Raw genomic sequence first — 15,094 nt, 5'->3', positions numbered from 1 at the left:
CTTAACTCACACTGCAGAATTGCTCTACAGCAGATGGGAAGGACAATGTATTTATTTGATGGGTATTGTTTCTATGTGACCAAATCATAGGCAGCTTAAGTCTGCAAACAACTGACTTAAATAAAAATCACCACTGGAACACAGAAGCCTCTCCTCTATTCCTAAGAAGTGGGTGATCTCCCAAGCTCATCAAGAACCAGAGTGGCACGTCAGATGCACAGGGGGCCCAACCTCTTTGTATCTGTGGCAAGCATTATGATAATCTCAGAATTAGGTGTTAGAGCTTGAACAGAAAGTGACAAATCCACAACAAAATCATATTAGAGAACATCAAAGAGGCAAAACCATCTCACATTTAAATGCTCACCCAAAGTTTGTAAGAAGCCACAGCCCAGCCTGTCATGGCTTTTTATAGTCCTGAGAAGCATCTCTCAAAGGAACTGCAGGCAATCCCAGGCATGTTCCTTGGCTACCTGCACTTTCATCAGGCTGCTCAAGACATTTGAACCACTGTTTCCTTACTGGGATGAATGACTTATGAGGATTGAGAAATGTGAGCCTGAACGCATGAAGTGAGTCACTGGAACTCATGGGTTGCTTCCCCCACCTCCTTCCCAAATCATCACACCTTCCAGGCCTAGTCTTGCTCCCACTGAAACTCTGCAGGAAACAAACACCCACTGAATACTGCAGAGCCTGTATTATTGGCTCGAGTGCCATCTTTCTCACTGAGGCTCTACACCTGGGCAAGGAAACCACACACTCACCCCGAGACTGTCGGGAGGGAAGCTGGAGCTGCTGACTGCAGTTTCTCTTGCTGCTTCAGAAAAGATTTAGCTTCCTTTGAGTTTGAGTCCACTTCTTTAGTCACTCTGTTGGAGGAAAAGAGACAAAGCAGAGGGTAAGGAAGAGTTGTACTCAACAGCAAAACCACAGATCCAGCAAGGAAACACAGAAAACAGGTACGAGAGTCTCCACAGCCCCTGCACAGAGATCACCTCCATCAGTTGCAAGCTGAAGAACATGCATCTTTTTAAGATTTCATTCCAGTGACAAACCCCTTATATTCATGGCAGAAAAAAGAAAAAGAGGAGCTAATTAGAGCTGGGGGAGGAGGGGACTTTTTTTCTTCCAACAACAGGAATTCTTATTCATTCAAGCAGGCCTTTCTCACTAGCAGCTACTAAATGCTCTCCTCAGGTCACTGGGGGCAATTCCAGGCTCTTAATTGGGCTCTTGATTTCCTCAGTTGTTGGTCAGTGAGGCAGCTCTTCAGCCACCCACGTCTCACAGCCCACGGCACACAGCCTTGGCAACATCTGCAACCCAAACCCGAGCACAGAAACTGGCTCCAGGCACGGGGAACGGGAGAGAAGGCTCTGACAAGGCAGAACGCAGAAATTCACTCTCATTTTCTAGTTAATTTTTGTTTGAGGCCCCGAGGGTGCAAAATATTGAACTTCAAAAAATTATAAGTCAATATGGCATCTACAGCGGGGAATGAATTTCAAACATGAGAAAGAATCTCTAGAAAACCACTCAATGATTAATTGTTAGAAAACCCCAGCTACTTTAGCCCCCTCATTTACCATGACCTGCCTCCAGCAGCACACTTTTCACGCTCTCAGTAGCTCTTAATGAAACGCCTCAACTTGCCAAGCTAACAATTCTGCTCCCTTGGACCACAAGCCTGTGAGTCTCTCCAGAGCCCTGTGGGCACAAAGGCAGCCTGACCCACAGCTCAGTGAGCCCAAAGATGTGATCCTCCATCCCACTCCCTGGCAGCCTGGGCCTCTGGCTGCATCTGCTCCAGCAAGGGTGGGGAGGCTCATCCCTGGTCTAGAGCAAATGCAGAGGAGAGGCTGAAAGCCTCACTCACTGGTCATGGGATCTGCTCTGGTTACAAGCCAGGCTTAATCACTGCTTGCCTCCTACCCACCAACCTGACCCTGCAACTCCCATATAAGAACTGGCTGATGGACATGGAGAAACCCAGTGAGGTGCAGCCCCAAATGGGTTACTGCTGGGTTGGCATCAAGGAAAGCAACACAGTTATTTGTTAAACCTGGAGGCACTGACGTCCTGAAATCAAACCTGCACACAACTAGTACAACCATGTCTCCATCCTGACAGTGAATCAATATCTGAAACTTTCTTCCTCCTTCTCCAGAGACTGCAAATACAGAGGAAAAGGGGCAAGAATAAACTCCTGTGCTGTACAACTCCTGCTCAGCCTTGTTCTGCCAGCACAGGAGGAGATTAACCCCGTTTGCCCCCACATTGTCACATGCCTTTCAAACCAGCAGCAGTCATGTGGATAGAGACAAATCCCACACTATGAATATTTAGAAGTGTTTGCTGATCAGATTGGTAAGCAGTGGGGTGGGAAAAGGGGAAAAGCGGTTCAGGAAGAAACAAAAGCCTTGCTACAGCATCATCACAATTTAGAACACCCCAAATACACCATGGAGCCACAGCCCTCTCAGCAACAGTGGTCCATCAGGCAGCAGTCATACAGCAGTCAAATCCATGGCCATGGATTTCCTCTGGTATGTAAGCTTGGTGTTTTCATGCAGCAATAAGGCAGGACTCCCCCCCCAACTATGAGGGCTGAGTTCAGATCAATACAATCACACAGTCTATTTATTTTCAAATGCAGCATCTGAACAGCCAGCTCTGTCCCCTGCTGAGAAAGGAGAAACCCCTCAGAATGCTGCTCAGGGAGGGGCTGGCACAGGCCTCCAATGACACACACTTCAGCCAGCCAGGGGCACAAGACAGGTTGCTACCTACGGTTTACTTGTGCTTCCATACTCTCATCCTCCACCACACCTCAGGGCCAGCAATGGTTGGGCACAGAGTAGGACACTTGGTTCAATTTTCTTTGCTCCCTTTGGCCTGCCAGCAGCTGCTCTAGGATACATTTTGGGGTTGTCTGCTGCAGAAATTCAGCTGTAAAGCTCAGTGCAACCTGTTCCATCAGGACTGCACAGCTGGGGACAGAGGAATGCGACAGAAATGTAATTAAAAGTGACCTTTCAAGGCAATTCCATCACAAGACCCACTGATTGCCTCATAAACTGAAACAAAAGCTTCTCTGAGGCAGGCTGCTGCTGGGCTGATGCCAGCAGCAAGTCCTGCCCCACTCCAACAGGAATGACGAAAGAGATTTAAAAGCTTTACAAGGTATTAATTCAGGTTATGCACATTTCAACCTTTCCCAGATCCCAGGCCAGGAAGGAAAAAGAAATCCTCTGTTCTACATTATTATGGGAGACAATAACTCTCTCCATGTAGAAACCAAAACACTTCTTGTTCTTCATGGGGAGAAATGGGAGTCATTAATCCAGCTGGAAGAAATCACAGTCATTACTAAGGAAAATTGCAAGACCTTTCACTTTTAAATACTTGATAAATAACTATTTGCCTGACTGTTTATTAGGATGCTATTCACACATTGTAATCCAGGAATAAACATGAAAATAAGTATATTGTCAGCAATAAAACAAGTAGCTACTGTCTGGCCCACTTGCAGTCCCTGTAATTCACACACAAAACCCCTCACTCTCATCACTGTCCCGCAGAGATTTCATTAGACTGCTCTGCTATTAAATTGCATAATGAGACTTCTAAAACACAGAACAATTATTAATTTTTTTTGACCCCACTGGAGCCTGGTAGCACAAATAATGCTAGCATACAAGGTGATGTGCTACTGTAAAATAGAAATGTCTTCATATTTCGAAGTTATTATAAGGAAAACATGCTAGAAACTATATCACTAAGTGCCTCAAGTACTTACAAGTGTCCTCCTTAGGACCCTTCATCTCTGAACTGAGCTCAAAGTGGCACCCAAGCATTTAGGCATTCCCACACCCACCCTGTTGTTTTGGTGCCCAGCAGTGGGTATCACCACCATTCCTTTTACATTTACCAACTGAAATGCTGCAACCTACATGCATGGAAAATGCCCCAGTTACATACACTGGGCACCAAACCCCACCAAGACGACACAGAGTCCCAGGCTGTCCCAGGTGCTGTTCCACAGAGCACCCACAGTACTGAACTGCAGCATATGAATTTCAGAACAAGTGCTTGATGTGCTCCCAGCAGTCCCCTTAGCCACAGAGGCACCTACAAGGAAGGAGCAATACAGGAATGAGCACTGTGCTCAAAAGGGGCTTCGACTCAAATTTTCATGCTTCAGTTCAGTGGCAGTGAGTCTAATACACCAGCTTGCCTTCTGCACTCTGGTGTTGCACCAGGGGTGAAGAGGAGAGTCCCAGTCCATCCCACCATGGCACAGCACAACACCCACAGCCCAGGACTTGCCCCAGGGCAGTGCTCAGGTGCTTCCACTCCAGCACTGCTGAATCCAGTCCTGCTTGCCAGAAGCAGAACTCCCAGGGGGATGCCAAGGCTGCCTTGTGTCAGCAGTGCCCAGCTCAGCACTGAGCAAGGTGCCCTGCAAGCCCTCGGGGAGTGCATCAGCAGAGCTTCATCCTTACACAGAGGGGAAATGGAGGCAGGGCCCCAGAGGCAAGACAGAGGAAGCTGGGAAAGACAAACAGGCACATCAAGAAGGCTTGCAGGCTCTATCTGTAGTCTGCTGTGTAATAGCAACTTTATGCATTCCAAGTGCCAAAATCCCTCCAACTTACCCCCAGGTGGCTCAGCACAGCTACACTCTCCTAACCAAACACCTGGTGCACATCAGGCTGAGAAAGCACACGGTGGTATTTTGGTATAAGGGGATTTGGAGCAGAGAAGAGAATTAAAATCCTTAATCACAGCAGTGCAAGGTTACCATCTTCCCTGACCTTCCTGCTGGGAAAGGCAGAGCAAGAGTGGAAGCTCTGAAAAACGCCAGCTCTTTACCCCTCATACTCAGGACACAGCCCTCCCTCGGGAAATCTGCCCCAGTTTAGACCTGACACAGTTACAAAACTTTCCACACAATCTTAATGTTGTTAGCTCTGGGGAATCACAGACCAAGGGGGGCAAAAATGAGGCTAATTATCCTTTTTCAATATTCCCCATCTATGTTTAGCCTCAATGAATAGTCCTCCAACCTTCTGGAATGATCACTTGAGGAGAAAGTAATATTCATCTACAGGGACTTGTAAAACAACTTAAACCCTTCTGAGCTGAGAGAAATATTTTGTTGGAATATTTTCTGGGTGACTTTTGTGCTCGAGCTGTGATGTCTGTGCCTTCCACAGACAGATGCACTGTACAAGAGGCAAGTGCTCCAGCCTGCAAGGTCCTGAAACTGCTGGAGTGCACAGGGTCAGCACCTTCCAGGAGGGAACTGAGTCCTCACACAAGGAGCACATCTGCCTGCACACTGCATACACATTTATTTTATGTTGGATTACCTGGGGTAGAGCAGGCAGAACTAAAATTTATACGTCCCAATCAATTTTCCCTTTTTGAAGTTAAACATCAGGTTTTCCCCCTTTTGGAAAAAAACCCCAGCATTTTCCAAATCTTTCTCTTCAAACCAGGTGGGAGAAGCTGTTCCCTGGGAAACTGAGCCTACTCCCTGAAGCAACACAGACAAGACCAGGCTGGAGAGACCGATAGTTTTGTGGGCTGCCTGGATAGACAGAAGCTGGCTGGTTTTTAAAAAGAATCAAATGTGATCAGAGCTCTCCTGGAGTCAGGCAAGGGCCAAGCTGCCTGTCTGGTGCTGTTCCTCACAGCAGGTGTGTGCTGCTATCCAAGCAGTCAGCCCAGGCTGCATCTCAAACCAATTCACCTGAAAACAGGCAGAGGTGAATGGTATTTTAACATCAATAATGTATAAAAAGTACTTTTTATTGTAACCTCGTAAGCCTTGAAGGAAAGGACCAATTTTCCATCATCTCCTGTATGACAAAGACTCTGTGACAGATGTAAAGAAAACATATGGACAGTGCTGCCTCCTGAGATGCTGACCAAGCTGTCAGGCCCCTTTTGGGCTTCTGCTTGCTGCTTCCACAAGAGGCTCTCTAAATTGAGGGAAGTAGCAATCCAGTTACCGAGCTCCCACTGGGACTTGCAATAGGTAGAGCACGTCAAACACGGCTCTCTGGAGAAGCTGATCCACAGCCAGGGCACAAAACTTCATCTCTTGCTGCCTGGAGCTTTATTCACCCCAGTTTAAAGCACCTCCAAGTATCAGATCTCTGCTTGCTCCTTTGGATAACTATTCCCCTGGCCAGCTCCATTGTGCTGCCTCAAAATCCCACCGTGCATTAACATTCCAATCTTTGAGGCATCCCATGGTTTTAATTTGTACCTCTCCAAAGGATTAAGTTCACATTAGGGAACACACCTCCGAGCTGAGCAATCCAGGTGAACAGATGAGCTGTCACACGTGTGAGTGTGACAGTCCCTGACCCTGCTAACCATGACTTCCAAATATGCAGAAAGCAAGAGGGATCCCTGGAGCCCCCAACTCCTGCAACCCCCAACTCCCTAACTCAGTGCAGGGCTCGTGTCACAGATCTCTCCTCCTGCTGGAGGAGGGAGTACCACAGTTATTAAGAGCCAGTGGTTTCAAATTCACTGGCAGCTATGAACACTGGGCACAAAGGTTACACAGATCATAGCAGGAGACAACTCACACCACAAAGCAGAAGCACCTCCATGGGGAAAAGCCAGACTAAGCTTGATTTGGTTTGTAATGTGTTAATGAGATAGGAAGGCAGCGAACAGCTTTGCCTTCCCTTCAGGCTAACACAGAAATCCTCCTGGTTCACCATCTCTTAGTTACAGAAAAAAAAAAAAAAAGCATCTTGCAAGCTGTACTTTCCAGCAGGGGAAACCCCAGGCCCAAGGGCTGCAAAGCAGGCTCTTGCCAACCTCTCACCAGACATCAAAAGCCCGTTTCTGAGCCTGGAGCTGTCAGGAATGAGCAGCAGCTTGGAAGCAAGGGAAACAGGGCAAGCAGCAAAATGCTGGGACTGGATCTGAGGCCCCTGAGATGAAGGCATGAACAGAGGGACAAAAGATCCCCTTATTAGCAAAAGAGCCCCTGTGAGACCTGAATAAGTCACTAAGTACCTTCTGTTTTCAGATTTTCAGGAGCCAGGAAAGTGCCTGAGAGCCAAGTACAGAACCAATGTCTCCTGCTGGGGAAGGGTGGGATTTTTATGGAAGTATTTCCATGCTAATTATGCACAACAGAGGGAGAACACACTTGGAAGAACCTGCAGATGAGAAACTGCAGTTTGTCACCCAGTTCCCAAAGCCAGTGCAGCACTCAGATGTCCCTAGTTAATTTGAAGGTCAAGCCATCATTTTGGAGATGCTTCGAGACTCCTCCCACCTTTGGAGATCCCAGCTGAGCCTTCTCTTTCATCACACTGATTACCAGCAAATCTGCACAAATGAAACCAGCACACGTGAATTATTTCCTTAAAAGCATCGAGCCACAAGAGAAGCATCAGATGACCCTCAGGTGGGCACCTGCTCAGTCACTCTGGGACTTCCAAAAGTGTGGTGAGATAAAGGAAGACAACAGGGGTCAGGAGGTTGGTGAGTGCACTGGACAGAGCTGGTACTATGGTGTGACACTTTGCAAGTCACAGCCCCCCTGCGATTCAGCTTCCCCATCTGAGCAGAAGCCACATCTGCACATCTACTAATGAAAAAACCCTGAATAGAAGCTGTTCATTAGGCCATTCCCCTTCTCAGAGCACATTAGGCAAACCATAACATGATTTACTTCAGAAACAAGTGCTCTGACTTAAGAGTCCTGGTTAGGTTTGATGTTTATGAAGTTACAATTTCTGCAGCTGCCTCTGAGAAAGGCAAATGCCTGGCGAGTGAACCAGCACACGGCACAGGTCCTGCTCACACTCCCTGACCTCACCTCTGGGCCATCCTCCTGCCAATCAGCACTGTACCTCAGTATTCCCAAAGGAAACTCTGAAACAGAGGGAATGGATGCACACAGAGGAAAGGTTATCAAAATGTGCCCCTGAGACCCTGTCATTCTTAAGCATCTTTTGAAAGGTAACATATTTTCACTCACTGGCTTCCAAAAAAACAAATAAAAAAAATCAATAGCTGTTTTTTAAATTGGAAAGAGCCAATATAAACTGTGGATAACTGAGGCATGCTCTGACCTCTAAGAATAACAACAGCACAAGGGCAGAAACAGGCTGCTGCCTATACTCCATTATGCCAAGATCAGCATTTTGGTGCTAGTCTGTAGAAAAGCAACCAGTCATTTTTTTAGTCTGCCACCTCTAAACAGCGTTCACATTGATATTCTATGTAATTCTGGGTGGTTTGATTTGTCTTGTGGTCCCAAGGCATCATCCCCGGACTTCTAATGCTCAGACTGAATTTCTGGAAAAATCTTAAAAGCCAAGGTTTTGCAGCATGTGAGCCTCCCTGAGGAAATGGTATGTCACCAGAAAGTGGCTGGATCACATTTCTCTGGGACACCTTAGCCAGGCAGGACTGAGGATAAAACCCTACAGACATCAAGCATCACCAGTCACCAACACAAACCAGAAGTCCTCAAGGAGGCTGAGTTTTGGAGTGGCTTCTCAAGGGGCTACTGATATTCATTTGTCTTACTTTTTCTAACACTTCCTTGCTACTGCAGTCAAAGCCATTACAAAAAGCACATGAAAATATGAGTGGTTTCTTCCTCTGCCCCTATTAGTTCAGTTCACTGTCTTCCATATCTAGCCTGACAATACCTGTCTACCTCACCTGGTGGAAGCTGTATAGCACTTGCTCTCCAGAGGGGAAAAAGGCAGGGCTTTCCAAATATTTTCTAATTATTTTTTTTTAAAGCACATATGGAACATGTCAAGCACATGTGAACCTTGATCTGACATGCACCACAGCACCCACAACATCAGAGATGCACACCCGAACTCCTGATCTTTCTCCTGATTTTAAAAGCTACTGTGCTTCCCTCAGCTTTGTGCAAAACCCCACGAGCACAAAAATGACCAAGATTCACACCCAGCAGGAAGTGTGAGCGTGCTGCCAACCCCTTGCTTTGATTCCTCCACTGGCTTTCCTGAAAAGCATCACAAGGTAAGGAGACAGTTAATGGTGTTACATGTTCTCTCAGTGCTCATTAGCCAGACACCTGTGACTGAGCCATGCTGAGACCACAGAGCAAGAACACAGATGGACAATTACACATTTTTAAAATTGCTCTCTGTGCCAGCTGTAAATCTTGAGACTTGTGGGAGTAAATTCCCTGCCCTTTTTACCTATTCCCCTTGAAATACATTATCAGCCTCAGGATTTTCCCCACTCCTGTTCAATGCCTGCCAAGAGGAAGCAGCAATATTGCTCAGACAGCTACCTTAACTGTCTTTAAAGCAAAGCAATAAAATAGGTGGCAGTCTCCCAAACTCCTTGGCTTACACACCCTTTGTTTGCCAACTCTGTCATATCTGGTCAGTCTTAGCTGTCATGTAAGGAGCAGAGAGGACATCACAGCCACTGATAAGGAAATCAGAGGCTGAACAAGGACAATGGAAAGCTCAGGCTGTTCTCAGATGTCTGATCTGCTTCTCCTGTAGCCCTTTCCACCCTTCCTGCTCTCTCCTAAAAAGGGTCTGGATCCAGGGGCTGAGGCTCTGGAAGAGGACAGCAGATCTGGAGTTAAAAAGTGTGCAGTCTAGGACACAGCTGTCCATTCACCAAGCACAGATGTGAGCCAGATTAAAAAAGGAAAACCAATCCTGCAGTGGTGAGAGGCAGCCCCGAGAAATGCCAAAGCAGCAGCACTGTACAACTGCAGAGAACTGAATTATAACCTCACCTCCACTCTGAGGTCAGCACTTCTTGCTGCAAGGGGATAAATCAGTCCTTCACCAGCTCTGCACAGCTCTGCTGAGGAGCTTACCAAGGTGAAGAGTCCAGCAGCCCAGACAACACCACGGGCTGGGCTCAGAGCTCACCATCCCACTCAGAGAGGCCTCAGTTAAACCTTGATGACTTTGCAGGAACCAAAAAAAGAAGCTCTGGCCATGGCCTGTAGCCCTGCCCACACAGTTCCCATGTCAATGGCATTCTTGTATCCATGCTATTGGTGGAGAAAGGGCTTTCAGTGGCACAGGCCACTGGCCCTCACCTGGTGTCATTAGGGAAAAGTACCAGCAGCTGTGAGAATCCCTTGTGCCCCACCCAGAGCTAACAGTGTAGCCCATTCAGAGAGGCAAGATGTAGCAAACAACAGAAAAGCGTCAGCTTTGAACATCACAAAAATCAGGGGGCAAAAAAATGGAAGGATTTTTTTTTTTTGTTATCAAAGTGCTCAAGAACATAACTTTGTTTTCACTCTGGTAGCAGCAGAAAATGGCCCTCCAGACCTCACTGCAAACCTTCTGTTTGGCTCTTCAACCCACTGATACAATGACCTCTGTAAACAAAACATGCATTGGCCTTGGTGTTTGCAGGATTAGTCTCACTGTCACCCAGGCTCCAGCTTTCGACTATTTCATCAAAAACTGGTAGAAGTTTCTAGTGGTCCCTCTGCAGTTTCCCAAGGTAAATAGTCAGCACTGAGCAGTACAAAGGACACTAGAGAAGCAACTGGTGCAGAAAACTGTGCCTCTTAGTTATAGCTATTAAAAAATTACAGATAAGATACTGTCAAAACCACAAAATCAGCATCTTAGGAAACCTGAACAACTTCTGTTCACAGAAAGCAAACCACTTTTTGAAGGACAGAGAAAGTTTCCCCAACCCTTACAACTAGTATTACCAATAAAAGCAAGAGCTGCACTCCTAAAGCTAATCTGTCACCACCACACAAAGTCTAGAACTCCAAAATCAGACCAACACCTGAGTAATCCTAAGCTCAAATCATAATTATCTGGGGCTTCTTTTCATAGAGACAGGTAAACAAGCAGTTTCAAGGCAGATATTTTTACTAGCTCCCTACTTTAAAGGTTCCCATACTTCACCAAAAAATTTGCACATAAAAAATTCCACAAGTGGAAGCCTCATGTTCTGAAGTAATCCTGCAAGGCAGGCCTTCCTGTAAATCAACCCCCTCTTTTTAAGTGACACTTCTGTGCTCGTGTTAGGCCACAACACTCACCTACAACACCCAGATGGACGTGTCCATGTTTGTCAAACAAACTGATTTCATGCAGCCCCCAGGCCCCAGGAATGCAGCTCTGCCTGTGCCATCTGATGACACGGCAGAACCCAACGAGGCTTTTGCATGACAGCCCTGTGATCCTATAACTTCAGCTGTTCTCACCTGCTAGGACATCACATTTGAATCAGGAAAAAAAACCGGGAAAATCGTGGACAAACAAGCTGGTGGCTAAGGAAGGCAGTCAGAATGCAAAATTTCTGCCTGTAATTCTGCTACACATTTTTATCTGTCCACAGGAAGGGCTTAACCTCGCCTTTGGAGAAAGGATATGACAGACACATTCTTCCTCAAAAGCTGCAGTGGTACAGCTCTTTGCCATTCCATCAGTCAATAAAGGGTATTCCTGCAGCCCGGACTGTGCAGGGAAATCGGGAAGCTCCTACTCATGGCTCTCCTCAGCTCAGGCAGCAAGAGCAGTGGAAGCCACAGCTCTCTGCCTCCTCCTCCAGATTTAGGCAGCGCGGGTGTTATTGTGGGAACTGCTGCCCTCTGGTGTTGCACGAAACAGGCGAAGTTCCTGCCTGACAAAACCAGATTCACTGCTACATATAAAGAAAATGCCCCATGGTAATAACCAGTAGGTCCCAGGGCATTCAGATTTCAGGTGGGTTCACCCAGGCCCCTCAGTTCTGGTCTTATGAATTTATAAAACACCTGCCCCTTCTTTCAGCACAGCCTGAAGGGCCTCTTGCAAGCCAAGCTCAACCTAAAGCTCGATTTTACCCAGCCCACCCCCTTTGCTGCAGCTGTTTCAGAGGTAGAAGCACTCAGCTGTTAAGTCTGTTCAACAAAACACATCTTACTGCCTGCTCTTCCTCATGGATTGTGAACATCACCAGGGAAAGTGCCAGCCAACATCCTGCCCTCAGCACAGGACTTGGACCAGCCCCAAGGAATAAAACATGTTACCCTCATCCCTGCAGGACCAACGTGCTTCCCTCCTTGTCTCAACCTTCACAAAGGCAGTGCCACTGGGAAGCTCTGCCAACCAGTATAAACACTGTCCAGCTGAGGAGGCCTAAGTGAATTCACAGGGCTGTTTTGAGGTTGAGCAAAGACTGGTGTCTGCATATAAGGACACTGTGCAGCTCTGGGGCAGGAAATCCTGGCCTCGTTTTCCTTGAGGTCTGTATTTACTCATGATAAAAAAACAAACCAGTGTAAAGGAAAGAGAAGACCCACTGTTTTTCAGAGCCCAGGTCCAGCCTGCCTGCAGCACAGCAGCTCCCAGCTTGCACTGGGCCCACAGTGGACACATCACATCTGCCAACTTACTTGACTTCCTCACCAGCAAAATCAAACGTTTTGGTGATTGTCACTTTTCCTGAATCTTTTGGCTTGTCCTGAAGCTTATTGCCACTCTTCTCTTCTTCAGCCTACAAAACAAAAGGAGAAAGTAAAATAATGTGTTTGTGGAGCCAAGCAAAATTCCCATTCCATGGGGCTGAGGACCCAAGCCAGACCTCAGGTAGCACTGCAGTTTAGGCTGGGGGTCAAAGCAAGTCACCCACAGACAAGAAAAAGGACATAAATGCCCCTTCCACAGAATGAAATTCCCCATTTTGGTTCCAGGCTGTCATTGGAGTTCTAGGATCAAAACAGACCCAAAATAAGAAGTGAAATTGTGATAAATGGAGGAAGGAGCACTTTGCAGTGGTTCAGAAAGCAAGCAAAAAAAGACTCACTTCTTCCAAACTTAGCACCACCAGGCAGTAAAGCTGCCAGGGTGAATTCCACAAAAATATGATTATTTCTTCTCAAGAATAAAAGAAGAACACAACCCATCAGCAGGAAAAGCAAGGCTGATCTTCACACTTGTCAATAACGTCTCTTTAATTTGAGAAAGAAAAATCTTTATTAAGCAACTTGTCAACAATGCCTATTAATTTACTCAGTCACAGCTACAGCTTCTAAAAAAAAAATAAAAAAACCTCAGACCCCATAAATAATCAAAACAAACCCCCCAAATTCTTGCTCTAAATCAACCACACACCATAGAGATCTTCAAGCAGACAATGCAAGTCCAAGTTAAGAAGTTCACAAAGAAAACAGAGAAACTGCATCTCTCCATGAATTACTCCAGGCTATGGAGGAACTTTCAAAGACCACTCACGTTTTAGCAGCCTGCCCATAAAAGTAGAATTGCTCAGAGGAAAATAAATCACTCTGTCCTTCTCTCTGATTCTACCTGTAACCACCCCAGCTGCTCAGCCACTGACAAGGGAGACACAGGAGGGCTCAGATGAAAGGACTCTTCTTCCAAAAGTTGCAACCAAAGATACACAACTACACTTGCCCTGCAACCTTCCAACAGTCACAGAAAGAAGCTTCACACAGTCAGAACTGTACTTGCCAGGCACAACACTTTTTTGGCAACCCCAACTGACAATTCTAGCAACAGAGGGTCAGTGTTGGTGCCTTCTTCCCTTCCACCACCTTCAGCGTGAAAGGCTTTGCAAGGCAAACACGTCCTTTTGGTTTCACTGGGAACCAAATCCTTCTGAATAGCTGATCACACAGAGAATTCTCTCCCCAGAAAAACCTCTGCAGACCAAGAGCACCTTACTGGGGCTTATGGGGGAAGTGAGAGAAAGCCAGACTCAGTGTTGTAGCAAACATGCACCCCAACATGCAGCACCTTCCTGACCCCCCTGCTGTACGAGGATGAATGGCAAGGCAGAGATGCCAGCACAGGCCCCTTCTGTTTCCCCACTCACACACACACACAGAGCCTGCCTTTTTCTTTCCCTTCTGAGCATCAGGAAAGGCACAAGCCCCTGGGAGAGCTGTACCCACAAGCACAGCACAGACCAAAGCTCATGGTGCTGTTCCCGTGTCACAAGGAGAATCCAGGACCAGGAAGAAAAGCCAACAGAGCTCCGTGGGACCCTCTGAGATGCTGGCAAGCAGCTCCCAAAGCAGCACTGCCAGATCACAGACCTCCTCAGTCTGGCCCATCATGGGGCTCCAGTCCTACAAAGCAGAGGGGCAGGGGCAAACCCAGCCTGTTCCCAGCTCTGCCTGACATCTGGTACCAGCCAGAGCCAACTCTGTGCTCTGAACCTCCAGGCCCTGTCCACACTCCCAGCCCCTCTTACCTTCTTGGCTTGTGTCCCTTGCGTGGCAGCCCCTGCTTTGGGTTTCTGTCCTACGTCACTGAGGAAACTGGCCCAAAGAGCATCCTCTTTCTTTTTTTCTTCTTCTTCTCTGCTTCTTTCCACCTGCTCTACATTATCCACTTCCTCCTCTCCATTCTGCTGAGCCTTTTCTTCCTCTTTCTCCTCTGGCTCTAGCAAGAGACCTCCTTTCTTCCTCTTCCTGAAAGCAGACACCAAAAAAAAAAAAATACTGAAGTGCTGCAACACTATTCCAGAGCTGAACTCTAATCTTGAGTGAACCAACATGGTATTTCACATTCCCACTAAGATATTCAATGTGGGAAGTCCCCTCTAACCTGGAGGGTGAAGGTATCTAATTAAAAGATGTTGCTGCTTAGAAAACAGAGTGAGACTGATGCAGGCAGTGCCCCTGAAGTGAACTGGCACATGTGTGGGTGTGTCTGTGGGCACACGATGTGGGGAGGCCCTGGCACAGGTTGCCCAGAGAAGCTGTGGCTGTCTCTGGATCCCTGGAAGTGTCCAAGGCCAGGCTGGACAGGGTTTGGAGCAATCTGGGCTAGGGGAAGGTGTCCCTGCCCGTGGCAGGGAGTGGAACGAGATGGGCTTTAACGTCCCTTCCAACTCAAACCATCCCAGGGTTCTGTGGTTCTGGGATACTGGAGGAACCAGGAGGGAGGAGGACTTGGGCTGGACTGAAACCAACCTCAAATAACGTTTATCTACGTGGGGTTTTCTCCCATTGACGGGTGCTTTGCACTTAAAAAGGCTTATGAAAGGGGAAGCAGCTATTGCCGGGGAGGGTTTTCAGGCACGGTCTGTCAGGCCTGAGGCTGCTCCTGAC

At 47.2% G+C, this 15,094-nt stretch overlaps 1 protein-coding gene across 1 annotated transcript in view; it reads right to left on the bottom strand.

Moving 5' to 3' along the window:
• The window catches only part of CFDP1 (craniofacial development protein 1), a 57,551-nt gene extending 42,558 nt beyond the window's left edge, over positions 1-14,993 (bottom strand). The window contains exons 1-4 of the mRNA XM_018085242.2: positions 14,977-14,993; positions 14,233-14,452; positions 12,410-12,510; positions 768-872 (exon numbers count right to left, since the gene is read on the bottom strand). Coding sequence (XP_017940731.1) covers positions 768-872; positions 12,410-12,510; positions 14,233-14,452; positions 14,977-14,993 — 443 coding nt within the window. The remainder of the gene's footprint in view (positions 1-767; positions 873-12,409; positions 12,511-14,232; positions 14,453-14,976) is intronic.
• Positions 14,994-15,094: the final 101 nt, after the last annotated feature.

The sequence above is a fragment of the Manacus vitellinus genome, unplaced genomic scaffold, assembly GCF_001715985.3.
Source record: "Manacus vitellinus isolate BGI_N305 unplaced genomic scaffold, ASM171598v3 scaffold_10_pilon, whole genome shotgun sequence".
Classification (NCBI taxonomy): domain Eukaryota; kingdom Metazoa; phylum Chordata; class Aves; order Passeriformes; family Pipridae; genus Manacus; species Manacus vitellinus.
This window is presented reverse-complemented; position numbering and strand designations above follow the sequence as displayed.